This window comes from Saccostrea echinata, unplaced genomic scaffold (assembly GCF_033153115.1).
Source record: "Saccostrea echinata isolate AGI-Se365-2 ecotype Australia unplaced genomic scaffold, CSIRO_AGI_Sech_v1 ptg000029l, whole genome shotgun sequence".
NCBI lineage: Eukaryota > Metazoa > Mollusca > Bivalvia > Ostreida > Ostreidae > Saccostrea > Saccostrea echinata.
The window spans coordinates 28,282,742-28,299,310 of record NW_026889778.1 but is presented as its reverse complement, the minus strand read 5'-3'; the positions used below and the strand labels follow the sequence as shown (position 1 = coordinate 28,299,310).

Here is a 16,569-nt window from a genome sequence, read left to right as displayed (position 1 = left end):
GGTTTAGAATCATTAAATCTTGTAAGATGATGCATCTTGGGGCCATAAAACGTATTTATTAGAAAGTAGGTCACAGTGACATTTGCAGGCATTCGATTTCAAAGCATTTTAGAGGCATAATTTGGACATTTTAAGGCCTATGATCATAAAACTTTGTAAGTTGATGCATCTTGGGTCCTTGAAAAAGTCAACCAAAAAGTAGGTCACCGTGACCTACTTTTCAATTTATATGACTTTAATTAAATATTCGGGTACTAATTGGCTTAGAATAATCAAACTTTGTCAGTTGATGCATCTTGGGTCTTTGGAGTATGACAACTGAAAAGTAGGTCACCATGACCTACTTTTGAAAATTTATGGCTTTAATTAAATATTTCAGGTACTAATTGGCTTAGAATCATCAAACTTTGTCAGTTGATGCATCTTGGGTCCTTGGAATACGACAACTGAAAAGTAGTTCACCGTGACCTACTTGTGAAATTTTATGGTTATAATTTTAAAAAATATTTTGGGTATTAATTGGTTTAGAATTATCAAACTTAGTTGATGCATCATGGGTCCTCAGAGAATGACAAGTGATAAGTAGGTCACCTTGACCTACTCTCAGGTACTAATTGGCTTAGAATCATCTTGGGTTCTCAGAGTGTTTCATCTAAAATATAGGTCATGATGACCTACCTTTGGAATTTCAAATCTGTATCTAAATATACAGGATACTTAGAGGCTTCAAATAGAAGTAATAGGTTGTACAGTTTATCAGAAGAGTGATTCAAGGCCCTTGGGCCTCTTGTTTTTACCTTGACCTTCCCAATGACCTTTGACTTTTTAGGTCACCTGAGTCACTCAGGTGACCTATTGCTATCCGTTCTCGTCCGTCAGCGTGCGTCGTGTGTTAACATTTGAACATTTTTAGCTTCTTCTCTGAAACCGCTTAACCAATTTCAACCAAATTTGGCATATAGCATCTATGGGTGAAGGGGAACAAAAACTGTGAATTTCATGGTCCCTGCCCCCCTGGGGCCTGAGGGGTGGGGCTAAAACCACCAAAAATAATGCAATCTTTAAAAATCTTCTTCTTTACTCCAGGATATCAAGCAGTCAAACTGTTGGCATCATTGTAATAAGCAGTGAGCCCTCTACCAAAATTGTGAAATTCATGGCCCCAGGGTCAGGGGTTCTGGCCCCAGGGTGGGGCTATATAGATCATATAGTGAAAGTGCATTATTTCTTTGAAAATCTTCTTCTCTGCTCCTGGGTATTAAATAAAGTAACTAAGTACATAGTTATGATGAGCAAGAGTGCCATTTCCAAAATTGTGAAATTCATGGCCCCAGGGTCAGGGGTTCTGGTGTTAGGGTGGGGCTCTATTGATTCTATAGTGAAAATGCATTAATTCTTTGAAAATCTTCTTCTGTGCTCCTGGGTATTAAATAAAGTAACTAAGTACATAGTTATGATGAGCAAGAGTGCCTCTTCAAAAATTGTGAAATTCTTGGTCCCAGGGTCAAGGGTTCTGGCCCCAGGGTGGGGCTATATAGATGATATAGTGAAAGTGCATTATTTCTTTGAAAATCTTCTTCTCTGCTCCTGGGTATTAAATAAAGTGACTAAGTACATAGTTATGATGAGCAAGAGTGCCTCTTCCAAAATTGTGAAATTCATGGCCCCAGGGTCAGGGGTTCTGGTGTTAGGGTGGGGCTCTATTGATTCTATAGTGAAAATGCATTAATTCTTTGAAAATCTTCTTCTGTGCTCCTGGGTATTAAATAAAGTAACTAAGTACATAGTTATGATGAGCAAGAGTGCTTCTTCCAAAATTGTGAAATTCATGGCCCCAGGGTCAGGGGTTCTGGCCCCAGGGTGGGGCTATATAGATCATATAGTGAAAGTGCATTATTTCTTTGAAAATCTTCTTCTCTGCTCCTGGGTATTAAATAAAGTAACTAAGTACATAGTTATGATGAGCAAGAGTGCCATTTCCAAAATTGTGAAATTCATGGCCCCAGGGTCAGGGGTTCTGGTGTTAGGATGGGGCTCTATTGATTCTATAGTGAAAATGCATTAATTCTTTGAAAATCTTCTTCTGTGCTCCTGGGTATTAAATAAAGTAACTAAGTACATAGTTATGATGAGCAAGTGTGCCTCTTCCAAAATTGTGAAATTCATGGCCCCAGGGTCAGGGGTTCTGGCCCCAGGGTGGGGATATATAGATCATATAGTGAAAGTGCATTATTTCTTTGAAAATCTTCTTCTCTGCTCCTGGGTATTAAATAAAGTAACTAAGTACATAGTTATGATGAGCAAGAGTGCCTCTTCCAAATTTGTGAAATTCATGGCCCCAGGGTCAGGGGTTCTGGTGTTAGGATGGGGCTCTATTGATTCTATAGTGAAAATGCATTAATTCTTTGAAAATCTTCTTCTGTGCTCCTGGGTATTAAATAAAGTAACTAAGTACATAGTTATGATAAGCAAGGATGCTTCTTCCAAAATTGTGAAATTCATGGCCCCAGGGTCAGGGGTTCTGGCCCCAGGGTGGGGCTATATAGATCATATAGTGAAAGTGCATTATTTCTTTGAAAATCTTCTTCTCTACTCCTGGGTATTATTGAAACAAATTGAATACATAGTTATGATAAGCAAGGGTGACTCTACCAAAATTGTGAAATTAATTCATGGCCCCAGGGTCAGGGGTTCTGGTGCTAGGGCGGGGCTATATAGATCATATAGTGAAAGTGCATTATTTCTTTGAAAATCTTCTTCTCAGCTCCTGGGTACTATTGAAACAAATTGAATACATAGTTATGATAAGCAAGAGTGACTCTACAAAAATTGTGAAATTCATGGCCCCAGGGTCAGGGGTTCTGGTGCTAGGGTGGGGCTATATAGATCATATAGTGAAAGTGCATTATTTCTTTGAAAATCTTCTTCTCTACTCCTGGGTATTATTGAAAAAATTAAATACATAGTTATGATAAGCAAGGATGCTTCTTCCAAAATTGTGAATTTCATGGCCCCAGGATCAGGGGTTCTGGTGTTAGGGTGGGGCTCTATTTATTATATAGTGAACATGCATTAATGCTTTAAAAATCTTCTTCTCTGCTCCTTGGTATTATTTAAACAAATTTAGTACATTGTTATGATGAGCAAGGATGCCTCTTCCAAAATTGTGAAATTCATGGCCCCAGGGACAGGGGTTCTGGTGCTAGGGTGGGGCCATATAGATCCTATAGTGAAGGTGAATTATTTCTTTAAAACTCTTCTTCTCTGCCCCTGGGTATTATTTAAACAAACTAAGTACATTGTTATGATATGCAAGGATGCCTCTTCCAAACTTGTGAATTTCATGGCCCCAGGGTCAAGGGTTCTGGTGAAAAAGGGGGGGGGGCTCTATTGATTATATAGTGAAAAAGCAAATTTTTTCTGAAAACATTCTTTTCTGCTTCTGGTTAAAAAGCAAAGAAGCTAGTGTATAGTTATGATGAGCAAGAGTGCTTCTTCCAGAGTAGTGAATTGCATGACCCCTGGGTCAGATGTGCTGGTGCAAGGGTGGGGCTCTTAATAATATAGTGAAAATGCATTTTTTCTACTAAATATTCCTGTTTGCTTCTCAGTGTTAAGCAGATAAACAAAGTGATTACTTATGATGTGCAAACTTCTGGTCCCAGGGTGAGAGGCTCTGATGTTTCTCGATGGAGGGGGGGGGGGGTTCTATTGATAATATAGTGAATCTGTAGTAAAAATGCATTATTTCTTTAAAAATCTTCTCTGCACCTGGGCATATCAGAGGCAAAAAGAGTAAAAGTTTTAATAAGGAAGGGCATTTTTACCAGATATTTGAACATCTGGACCATTTAGTCAAGTGTTCTGGTCCTAGCTAGGGCACTATTAATTTGTAATCTACTGAGAGGAGTTATTCCCCTTTGCCATTTACTTTTGATAATTAATCACTGTAAATAATGTACTTGAAAGGTTAATAGAATAAAAGAATTATGCAAGAATTTTTATTGTATAATACAAAAAGTACTTTCGTAGTTTTAATGATCAGGTAGACGTGTAAGTAATAGATAAATAAAAATGAGACAAAAATAACTTGTCTTATTAATGTTCATCAAAGATCAAGAGAGGCCAATGTAAGAGATTTCAACAAGGAATTAAGATGGTACAGAAGCGGTGATATTTTGTTAATTTACTGTATGGTGAAATTGTTAAATGAGGAACAGATTAGAACCTAATTTATGAACTGTGAATGAATGCTAGACTAATTATTTTTTTGATCCTGATCACTCTATTTTTCTTGCTTTTGGGCAACAAAGCTTCACCTTTCAGTTCATTTTATACTCTATGGATCCTCTAAATTGTTGTATTATATTCAGGTGACCGTTAAGGCCCTTGGGCCTCTTGTTTTGTTAAGAACTCAGTTTTTAAGAAACTATTCAAGATATTTTCATCTTACTTCAAACACTAGTACAAATTTTCATGCTGCATTACTAATGAGCCCTGGGCGGGGCATTCATGTCCTATGGACATATTTCTAGTTCTTTGTTTTTCATTCATCTTGGAGAGAAGGTGTGTTGTAATCCTGGCATGGTCACATGGACCTAATTTTAGAACAATAGAGAATTGACTTTTTCTTTATGTTTTTTAGCCTTATTGCCAATCCTAGGAAATCTCAAAGTTTTATCTTGGTCCTGTTGAGTTCAAGATAATGAATTTACTGTAGCTTTGCATAAGCCCAAGCATTTACAGTTCAAAAATCATGCATGGTGCATCCTAGAGAAAAGGTGTGTCTTAATTTTAGAATTCCTTGTTCTATACAGTTTCTAATTGTGTTCAGATTATGTTTATGTGTTCAGACTATGTTTGTCAGTTTACATAAGTGTGTTGCAATCCAGAAATAGGTCTGGATGACCTCATTCTGAATTTATTTGGACCCAGTATATCATTTTGGTTGGTTGATTAGTCCTGTCCATCCACAGAACTTGCTTTTACATAGCAACGTCAGCATGTATTGTTCTGAAAAGTTTATGCTTTAGCATATTTATCATTTTGAAAGATGCCAAAAGATACAGGCTAGTATGCAAGTAATTTTGTGAGGGAACTCTTATCAGGTGCTAGTCCCAAACTCCATGCAGGTTTATTTCCGTTATGAATAGGCTATATTCAATCTAGCAGGACAAACCTGTCTTCATCATTGCAGCAACTAGTAAGACATTTCATCGGAAGTTGGCTTTGTACGTAGCTTCTAACTTAGTGATTACTTAGCTTCTTACGGTGTTGCACTGTAATTCTAGTACAGAAATGCTGAATATTTATTTTTTTAGTTCGATAATCACTTGAGTGAAATAATATGCTGTATTGTAACCGGTATTTAAAAGTTCATATATACAATTTTCTGGATAAAGTAGTTGTTCATTATTATTTTCTCTAATATTTGATGTAATGAAATATTTTTGATGTTGCAATCCCATCCTAACATTGTTACTAGTATATACTGTAAATTTACATATAGGTATTACCGCACTCAAAATTTAGCGCAATTTCCCTCAACAACTGATTAGCATAATCATGAATTAGTTTACCTTATATTTATAATATAAACGCGTGCTTGAATTAGTGGACAGGAGTTAGTGCTAAAGGTGCTTGAATATTATTACCGCTAAAATAAGTACCATATACAGAAAATTTCGCCCCTTTTTATTTTTACCCCGTTCACCCTCGTTGCAAGTGGGCGTATTTAAAATGGGTCGAATTCAAAGAAGACAGCATTATTTCTTTAATACAACTTTATCTGGGCAAATTAAAAAAAAGGCTGAACAGTTTGCAAGTGTGAAACGGCGAAAATAACCCTGTATACAGTATATTTACAGTATGTTCAGCTACGTCCTGTAGTGACTGTTCATATCAATGGATACTGTTCAACATGCTTTCGTCAGAACCATACTTTTCATCTGTTGGTTACCCTGTAGAATCTTCAAAACTTCTCCGTTGTTACATCGTGATTTATGGTATTAAGCTTATTTTTGATGACGGTTTCCTTACGGGCAATTTTTTGTGCCCTTGCAATGTATTTCATTACATGGGTGAATTAAAAAAAAAATGACCACCAAACTGAATTTTTTTGGCAAAATTCAACTACTCATAACATATTTTTCACTTACATCATCATATTGCAAATGCATTCTAGTTTAAAATCCTGAAGTGGCAATAGAATAGACAATTGGATTAAAAAGTTTCAGAATTTTTATTAGTAAAATTTCTTTTGAAAAAAGAAAATATCATTACACCTTAAAAGACTTTCTAAAATACATAATCACAAGAAATTATAGTTTTTTATGCTTCAAAATGGTTAAAGGGGTATAAATGATTAAATCTAGACCTTGAATGAGTATCTTCTCTTGTACATGTGACAAAAAATTGGCTTTTTGATTGTTATTTTACATCATTTTTTCAATTCTAGTTTGAAAAGTTTTAATATGAAAAAAATATGAAGCAATAAAATTCCTCAAACTTCACTTTTTTGTCCGTTCAAGTCAATTCTTTAAATCTAAGCCAAAAAAGAATTGTTATATAGGAGTTCTCTTATGAAAAATACTAGATTTTGAAGTGACCCTATGTTACATTATTGTGTTGCACTCCTGACATCTGATATGTATTTTATTTAACATTGTTTTAAAAATTTTAACACACAATAACCCATTCTTACTTTGTAAATAAATTTGTCGTGTTGATATTTTTCATCGTTTACAGCAGGTTTTTCATATTTTGAAGACCTTAAAACATGATTATTTGCAAAGTGTAATATATGTAAATTGTATTTAAAATATATTCCCTGAATTGACTGTAAAATTTCTGTAATTTGTTGATAGACATAGTCTTTTGAACATCAAATAGTATCAAGCATTTTTTTTCAACTTAATTTTTAGTAAAGATAGTTAAAAAGCACTGGTAATTATGAAGCAGTTTTGTTGCCCTCCTGACTGCAGTAAACTTTAAAATTAAAACCATAGAACACAAAAATTCATAAAGTGTTGGCAACATCAAGTGGTAATGAAATTGTGCAATACTTATAGTCCAATACTTCATAATTAAAACAGATGAAAGTATTTAAAATTCGCATTTTATCTGGGATGATACCCTATTTTATGCCAAAAAACTAGCTTAAATGTATATTTAGAAGATAAAATATATTTTAAAGCATATTTTCCTTTAGAAGACAAACACAGTAACCCACCAGAAAAATTCTACTCATCATTTTTTCTTTATTTTTATTCTTATTGGATGATTTATAATTCTAACATATTTGTTGCACTCCTGACCAAAAGCATTGGGGCCTTTAAAGTAGAATTGTGAAGTGAAAATTACATAAGAACTTGTCCTGTTGTTTCAGTGAAGTTGAGGAGGAATTACTCGAATTTTATGACAATGTTTTAGTGTGTTTATTTTAAACGTTCATTAAAAAAATCACAAAAAAAGATAAAAACACATCTGAATTGATAAATTTGAAAAAGGAAGGATTTTAATAATAAAACTGTCAATAATTTAGCATTAAATTATACAAAAAGATTATTATTAATTAATGAATACTTCTAAGCATGAATAGAAGTCTTTTCGTCACACAACTTGAATCTTTAAAAAAATGTGTTGCACTCCTGACCATAGAAATATGGATCTGAAGCACAGACAGATCCTGTAATTGATAAATCTATTTGGTAAAAATGTTCTTTGTGTCTTTATTTTCCAAAATAAAAATCAGAAAATCATATAATGATAATAGTTTTTTCATGCTTGGGAGCAAAACATCAAATGTTGCACTCCTGACATTCTTGGGTATGCACATATACTTGACTCTCATTAATGCTGCTTGTGATTTATATAACATTTTTAAGTTTTAAAATGTATATCAGTTATTATTTTACACTTCCAAAATTCTTTTTTGTCTTAATTTTCTTTCAGAATTTTACAATTGATGTTTTTTTGGCAACACTACATTTTTTCTGTTGCACTCCTGACATGGTATAACATTTTTTTAAACATCAGCCATGACCACAACCTGATTAAACAAAAGTTATGACAGTCCACATTTAAATCTCAATACTTTGAATATTATCAGGAAAGTCTTTATTTTCAACATGAAGCATTATTTTTTATTTCACAGATCTCCAAAAAATATTGAAATTTCAAAATGTCACAAAAAGGTGTTGCACTCCTGACAATTTTTGGGCATAACTTTTTTGTTAATTGAGATATCAACGAGATATTTAGCAGGTATTTAGACACTATCTAAAGACATATGCTGAGACATAGAAATCTATTTTCATTGCCTGTATTTTTAGTGTGGGTTGATAAATATGCGTTTGGTCATTTTTTTTTAATTCATCCACTTCCATTTTCACATATACATGTAAAATAATACATATCAATTTAAAGAATGTTACATTAAGAACAAGAAAACAAGCAAATACAATCAAGTGACACAAAACAAAACACATTTGACAAATTGTTCACGTCAGAAATTAAAACGTATGAATATTATGTTCCAAGTTAAGACAACAGATAGCACCAATAAAACCTTCATTTTATAATAAAGGACTAAAAATATTTAGAATTTGGCCACTTCATATTCGTATGTATGGGCGGGGCCGGGTTTTTCATAACGTGTGTCCGTTTCTCTGTGTTCGCCATAGGTCCAATTCCAATGCCCTGGAACGTTTGATCGTAAGGTGTTCTGGTCACCATTTTGACAGTTGCTATAGCGACGCTTTTGCACTTCCGTTTCATAAACTGGTGTTGAACTTATATAGTTTCTGGCGGGAATTTCTTCATAGATATCATTATTTTGCTGTAACTTTTCTGATTTTTTATAATCTCTAAAATATAAAGTTTTAAAAAATAAAGTGATTGAAAATGTTTTTCTGTCAAAGTTTGAATTGTTGTGAAAGATGGATATGCAATAGAATTAAACACAAACCTGGTAAAAAACTTGAAGGTGATTATGGCAGCATAGCACGCAACTGCCGTTAGAAGCACCAGCAAGAGTGCAATCACTGAAAAAAAGATCATCATGCGATACTTCAATGATTTTAAAAAGATCAGACATCTAGGTTTGGTTTCTTAATGGCTCACCTGAGCCAAAGGCTCAAGTAAGCTTTCTGATAAAAGAATGTCCAGCGTCTGTCTGTCAGTTTGTCATTCTATTGTGTGTTGTCTGTAAACTTCTTACATTTTCAACTTCCTCTTCAGAATCAATGAGTATAAAATTCAATCAAACCTGCCACAAAGCATCCTCAAGTGAAGGGCAAATGAAGGTCATGCTTTTCTTGAAGATATTATTATGAAGTAATATTTTTTGGGGGGTGGGGGTGGGGGGTCACTGAAAACCTTTAAAACAGTCTTCCCAAGAACAATAAGGTCATGATCAATGATATTAATATTCAAACATTCTCAGGTAGTGCAGACTAAAGATTGTTCAAATGACACCCCCCCCCCTCCCGTTGTTGGCTGGAGCCTCAATAGAGGATCAAAGTTTTACATGGGAATATACATGTATTCGAAGAAATCTTCATTTCAAAAACAGTACGACCTTGATTAGACATAGAAATGTAGCAAGCATCATATTTTTCATGTGAACAAAGAGGGAAAAAAGCAGGACCAAGGTGACACAGATGAGACTTGTGGCCCATGGACCTCTTGCTAGTGGATATAGTATATTATTAGCTATTGCATTCTGATCTGAGAATAGTAACGTGATTAATAACACACCTGTATAAAGGGTTGACTTGTTGCATTCTTGATTGTTTACATATGGTGCCAAATTCAGGTTCTTGTTTTTCAAAGACGTCTCTGATTGGCTTGTATTCCAAAAGATAGTGGTGACGTCATTAGTTTGTGTGACGATTTCCGTACTTGCTGTTGTCGAGATTTGCTCAGTTGTTGTTAGTTGGATTATTTCATTATAACAAGTAACAGACATTGCAGCATCGGTAGCACCAGCTTAAAACAAAGAATCGGTTGTTAATTAGATGTCTGTGTACATTTATTTTATATGTAATGAGCAGATTCATAGCTATGGAAAATTGAAGTTTGCCAATCACTGAAAAGTAAGCAATAGCCAATGGATATATGTTTCAATTGTTAAATACGTGTTTTATTAATTTTTCATGTGTTTTATTTATTAATTCTTAAATAGAAATAGAAAAATGGCTTGATTTCTGCTGACTTATTAAACATTATTATAAGATTATTTATAAATGATAAGAAAAATTTCCTCAATATCTTAGATTCTATTCTGATGTCTCATGGAAGATATCATGCAACTAAAAACCATTTCCATGTAAAAGGAAGGTACCACTTTACATGTATATATATGGACAGGTTTGAAATTGATTTTTTTCTCTTTCACACACAAAGCATCATCTAATGACAAGAGTTAACGGGCACTGGGTTATAAATGTAAAAGGTCTGCAGGGAGAATTCACAAGAATCGATTGAAATTGAGATATATATGCTGGAATTTATAACTATCATGTGAGGGAAATTAACTTAATGATAAATAAGATATTTTCATCGTTTATAAACAATAGAAATAATTAAAAAATTACAAATTTTCTAGCCTTGTGAATTTTATATTTTACGAAAATATATCTATAAATATCAGGACAGCTTTTTTTTTTGTCTCTAAGTTTTATATAATTGAACAATAGACCCCCCCCCCCCCCCCAAAAAAAAAAAAAAAAAAAAAAAAAAAAAAAAAAAATATATATATATATATATATATATATATATATATATATATATATATAAATACCAAACTCATTTTAAAAGCTTTAGATCAGAATTAAAAAAAATAATTAGTTACTTATATCCAGCCTGTAACAGTAATGAACGTCAAACGGTGAATTATGTTTCATTATCGTAATCTGCAGGGTATTGCCCTCCTTAAGTCCAGGAACAGTTGTTCCCCCATAGCATGGGATTATGTCCCCTGAATGTGGTTTATCATTCTTCTGAACGTGGATCTCCGAGCCACATCCCACGTAACCAGGGGCGGTAACTTGGCTGAAATGGAATTGCCTCCCTTTTATGACGAGAATCTCGCATCGACATGTTGTGACGGACGAGTGCTGAGCGAAGGAAAAGTCCATCAGTAAATTTGATTTTACCAAAGAGCCTCCCTTGCACATGTTAATTACTGGAAAGAAAAAAAAAAAAACAAGGAAAATCTGATAATTATAATACGGGTTTTGAACTTTTTATGATAATGACTGTAACATCAATTTTCGTTTGAGTTTAATTGTTTCCGTTATATGAAGAGACCTTCGAATTCTCTTCCACCAAGAAATATTAATTTTTCAAATCAAGACAATACCAAGACTCCTCTAATCACGACATAAAATCCCCTAAAACCTATATTTTTCCCCCTCAAACCACAAAAATTCTCCACCCAGAAAATTAAGTGATTTTACGACATTAAAAATTTTCATCTTTCTTAATGATTTTCTGAAAGATGCCAACATAAAGTCTCGTCGTGAATCTGTTCAACATTTCACTGCATTTTGCATAAAAAACATCATGAGAAAAAACTTATTTGTGTTGGATATTAGAATAATTACCAGGAAGGCCTTCATTTGGACAAGCCGGGGATCCTAAAAATAGATTAAACTGACATAATTAATACAGTCAAGCACACAATACTCAGTTTTATCTGAAATTCATTATATTTTATATATTTTTCATTAGTAGTAACTGATAAAAAATATGTTTTGATATATTAACATTAACCATACAGTTGATCGATTTAAACTTAGAAAGGTACATGTGTGTGCTTTGAAGAGGCAAAGCTGACACCAATCTTTTTGGGGTTGACATGCGTACTATTCTCCCCTTGCTTTATTATCCAGTCATTTCTCTCTCTTCCCTCCCATATCCCCTACATGCACTAGTACTTTACCCTCCCTCCCTACACTAGCCCGTCTTCTCAAACATCAATCCCTTGCTGTAATTCTGTGATTCATTTTATAGATATGAACTTTTTTGTCTTTATGTTATTTTTTTTAATTGTTGCTAATTTCATCAATTGATAAATAAATAAAACAATCATGTCATTTCATGTATGTGAACATCGAAACATGCAATATCCTGAAAATAATAATAATAAAAAAACATGACCGACTAACCTTGTATTGATGCAGGTAAATAGAATCCAAACCAGATAAATATGGCTACCATGTTGTTATTGTTTTAATTCTAAAGATGTTCGGAAGTAAACATTGTCATTCCCAGAAGGTATCATAAATAATTATTTATCAATCCACTCATTTCTCAGAATGAAGAAATATCCTTTGAAAAACATAACGTTACGGAATGTCTCGCTTATCACCTAGAAATGGTTACCTGAAAAACTCAGGTAGAAAATGTTACCATGACAACGCACTTTATATCAGTGTTCCAGCATTCTGAGCTTTATGTATATCGATTGAATTGAACAAAGCGTAACAAAAGACTAATAAATATATGTATCTATTACATGTAATTGCACAACATTTTTGAAGACGAGGTTGCATTTTGGAAATCGGCGTTTTTTGGCGTTTGCATAAAAAAGGAGAGCTCTTGATAAAATGAGTAAATGGAATTATAAGTTCGTTATACCCCTAATCTGAAGTTTACATTTATCACACTAGTGCTCATGTAATAAACTCGGAAATTAAGCATAGATATGCCAATTTCGAACATTTGGCGATTCGATCCCAGACGTCATTTGATCAGTAATTATGCTCTATTTGCTTTAGCATTAAATATCTATTCTTTTAATTTATTTATATACTAAGTACTTGTATTTGCATTTTATGATGCTTCTTATAAATTACTCGATTAGTGCACACAGATATTATATATACATGTATATTTTTATGTTATTTTTGTAAGATATCAGATACTAGTAAGCTCAAGGATTCGGCAGTTGTCGACCATTTAAAAATGCCAGATTTCAAGCACCTTTTCTTCCTTTCGTGTAAGCATTTATTTCCATAGTCAGCTTACGTCACTCATCGCTACAAATTACAATCTTCCAATGCAATGTAGGTAAATAAAATGTTGATGTTTAAGTTTAATCATGAGCAAATGACGGATAGAAGATGAGAACAAAATGCATTCGCAATTTCTTTGGCCTTTACGGTGAGATGGGAGAACACTGGAATGTGAGTAATTTATACAAAATGGTTGCGTCTTCGAAAAAGTCTGGCAAAAATTCGGGTCAACTAGCTTTATTTCAGGTAATCGGTTGAAAAGGGGGAGGGGGTCAACCAAAAGCACGTCCATTGATGGTTGTTTTTACACTAGTTGAGAAGCTCAAGATCGATGTTGCGATCGATGAAAGAAGCCCCACTTCTCCTCCTTCTTCTCTGTATATTATAATGACCATGAGATAATTATGTGACAGTGAACCTGTAAGGAGATCTAATACCAGAGCAGACTATTCTTTTTGGAGGCATGTACCAGTTCCAGTATACTAGTAATTGGCACTGATCCGGTCGCTACAGTATGTATTGAGGTGCTCTCTTCTTACGTCATCTTATATACATTTTGCCAATTTAGTCAACTGAGTATCAGAAGCCCTTAATTGATTAAGGAGAGATCAAGAAGGGATGTTTTGTGATAACTTTCTTTGTTTACGATTCTACGCAAAACTTAGTTTTCTTTAGCACACTTTGAGATTATATTTTTTAACTGTTCGAATAGTCCAATCAATTGCAGACTGCACTTCGGAAACCAATTCTAGCTGGACCTTCTGTTTTATTTGTGAATATATACCAATAAATATTACATTGTCATATCTTGAGAACTATTAGAGGTAGGGCACGATTTTTTGCTCATGAACTCGTGACCCATGAACCTGACCCTTTATCTACTTTTCAAACCTCTGAGGGGTAATTCTGTAGATACCATGCCATTACCCAGGCTTTTGACAACTGGATCTTGACCTTGGTTTTCGAGAGTACAAATTTGGAGAGGTAGGCTGAGCATATATAATACATGTTTAGGATGTCATAAAACTTTACTTATAAAATCTATATGCAAACTAAAATTTAAATGCATTCTATTAGCAATCGCAAAATCAATTGGCCTTTGAAAAACCCTCGTTTTTTCTCGACTTGACGGAAGAGGCCGGATGATGTTCACGACTGACTTGACAGAAAAGACCATATGATTTTTTTCCCGATTGTTCCTTTATAGTTGTCTGAAAATAAATCGAAATCGGTACACCGACTCAGTGTTCTGAAATAAACTCATATGAATAAATATGAATAAATATTTATTATGCCCCGCCATGCATATACAGTTTGTCTTCCGTCCTTCCGTCTGTTCTTCCTTCACATTTAGCTCAGTTCAAAGCTCAGTTTCCAAGAAACTGTTCAAGATATTTTTATCAAACTTCATATGCTGATACATATTGATGAGAGCTATTTAACTGCATCAACATTTTTTGACCTTGACCTTTCCTTTGAGCTTGACCTCACTTTTCTTAAATTAATGTTTAGCTCAGTTTTAAAGAAACTATTCATGATATTTTATCAAACTTCATATGCTAATACATACTGATGTAAGCTTTTCACCTGCATCAACATTTTTTGATTTTGAGGTTTCTTTTGACATTGAACTCACTTTTCTTAAATTAGTGTTTAGCTCAGTTTTAAATAGACCATTCAAGATATTTTTCTCAAACTTAATATGTTGATACGTATTAGTGAGAGCTATTCAACTGCATTAAAAACTGCTGACCTTGACTTTTCCTGTGACCCAGAGCTCACTTTTCTTAAATTTGCATTTTGTTTAGTTTTAAAGAAACCGTTTAAGATATTTTTACGTAAGCTTACGCATTTATACATAATTTGGTAAGAATTTATCATCTATATCCAATTTTTTTCTTTTTACAATTTTAATTTTAAAGAAACTATTCAAGATATTCTCATCAAACTCCATACACTAATACAAATTTTCATGTTGCATTACTGATACCCTCGGCGGGGCATTCATGTCCTATAGACATATTTCTAGTTTTTAATAATTTATTTAATTATTCATTTAACTTGAATTTCTATTGATTCTAACTTTTTTGATGAATATTAATTATCGCAGTTTTACTATATGTTGATGATGTTTTTTCTTTGCTTGAACTTTAATGCTAGTATGCAGTGACTACTCTTATGTTTTAACAAGCTTATTTTTTTTAATTGTTGAGTTAGCGCTGTAGTCATTATAATACCCGAAAGTAGGTTTCTGAACCACTGGTTTATTTTGCTGAACTGTCTATTGATTCATAGGTAGACAGTAGACCTGCCCAGTTTTTTTTGAGATAGTTAATATTTGCTGTAAATTCAGCTTGCATATTTCATTCAAAGTTTGTCCACCCTTTTCTTAGCTCACCTGAGCTGGAAGCTCGTGAGCTTTTCTGATCATCCGTTGTCCGTTCCTGTCTGTCTGAAAACTTCACATTTTCGACTTCTTCTTAAGAACCACTGGACCAAATTTAACCAAAGAGGCACAAAGCATCCTTGGGTAAAGGGGATTCTAAATTGTTCAAAAGAAGAGCCAAGCCCGCTTCCAAGGGGAGATGATCAAGAAAAGCCAAAAATAGGGTGGGGTCTTTAAAAATCTTCTTCTCAAGAAATCACTGGACCAGAAAAGGTGAAACTTATGTGGAAGTTTCCAGACATAGTGTAGATTGTTAATTGTTTAAATCATGGACCCCAGGGCAGGGTAGGGCCACAAAAAAGGTTCAGTTTTAATTGAAATATATAAGAAAAATTCTCTCAAAAACCACCGGACTGGAAAGGATTAAACTTATGTATATGTAATCATTTTCAACTTTAGATTGAAAATTAATAAATGACAGTTGTTATAAGAAAAGTTAGGCATACATTTTAGAAAACAAAATGACTAAGAAGCTGCAGACTTGGTGTAATATGTGGCCTTAGTTTTCTATTTTTGTACTGCTTAGACGACAAAACACGAAATTAGGAAAATTGTATGTATATTCAGATAATTTATGAAACTAACGTAATTTGTTTTCCAGAATGCCCTAGCATTAATTCGAGCATGCGAATTCCAATGAAGAAGACGCGTTGTCGAGAGCGTTAGCAATGATGCTACATGTATAGCAGGGCATACTTGCAATCATTAGAAAACCGGACAGTTTTGATAATGAAATATATGGAGATAACGAACAGTATTCAAGCTCAAAAGTCCATTAAACAATACAAATTTTGGAGCAGAGCAAACACGGACCTCCAAAACATCAGAGGTGGGATCAGGTGCCATATATACAGATAAGCATACCTGAACATCTTTCGTACTTGAGGGACTTGTTGAAAACACTGCCGAGTTTATTGATGCAATGTTTTAATTTCTTTTAATATTAAAAGGACAGAAATCGAATGATGAAGCATTAAATTTATAACGTATAATTTAAAAAAAATTGAATGGTTTGAATTTTAATTAAAGAAGCACAGTCAAGTAATAATGAACACATATCATCATAAATATTATGTTTGATTCATAAAACCCCAAAATATA

General features: G+C 33.6%; 1 protein-coding gene across 1 annotated transcript; it reads right to left on the bottom strand.

The window, feature by feature from the left end:
• Positions 1–8,562: 8,562 nt before the first annotated feature.
• On the bottom strand, positions 8,563–12,265 carry LOC133194707 (uncharacterized). Its single transcript, XM_061330617.1, has 6 exons — positions 12,174–12,265; positions 11,610–11,642; positions 10,856–11,188; positions 9,760–9,990; positions 8,969–9,044; positions 8,563–8,867 (listed from the first exon to the last, which is right to left on the bottom strand). Exons 1-6 carry the CDS (start codon positions 12,223–12,225, stop codon positions 8,600–8,602), a joined length of 993 nt encoding a protein of 330 aa, XP_061186601.1. The 5' UTR covers positions 12,226–12,265; the 3' UTR covers positions 8,563–8,599.
• Between the last annotated feature and the right edge of the window lie 4,304 nt (positions 12,266–16,569).

Excerpts from the sequence above, each read along its gene's own strand:
- LOC133194707 (XM_061330617.1), bottom strand. The coding sequence starts at position 12,225 with ATGGTAGCCATATTTATCTGGTTTGGATTCTATTTACCTGCATCAATA. Across the intron at positions 9,991-10,855 it reads CTGTTACAGGCTGGATATAA|CTGGTGCTACCGATGCTGCA; the intron begins GTAACTAATTAT and ends CTTTGTTTTAAG. Across the intron at positions 9,045-9,759 it reads CAAGTCAACCCTTTATACAG|TGATTGCACTCTTGCTGGTG; the intron begins GTGTGTTATTAA and ends TCTTTTTTTCAG.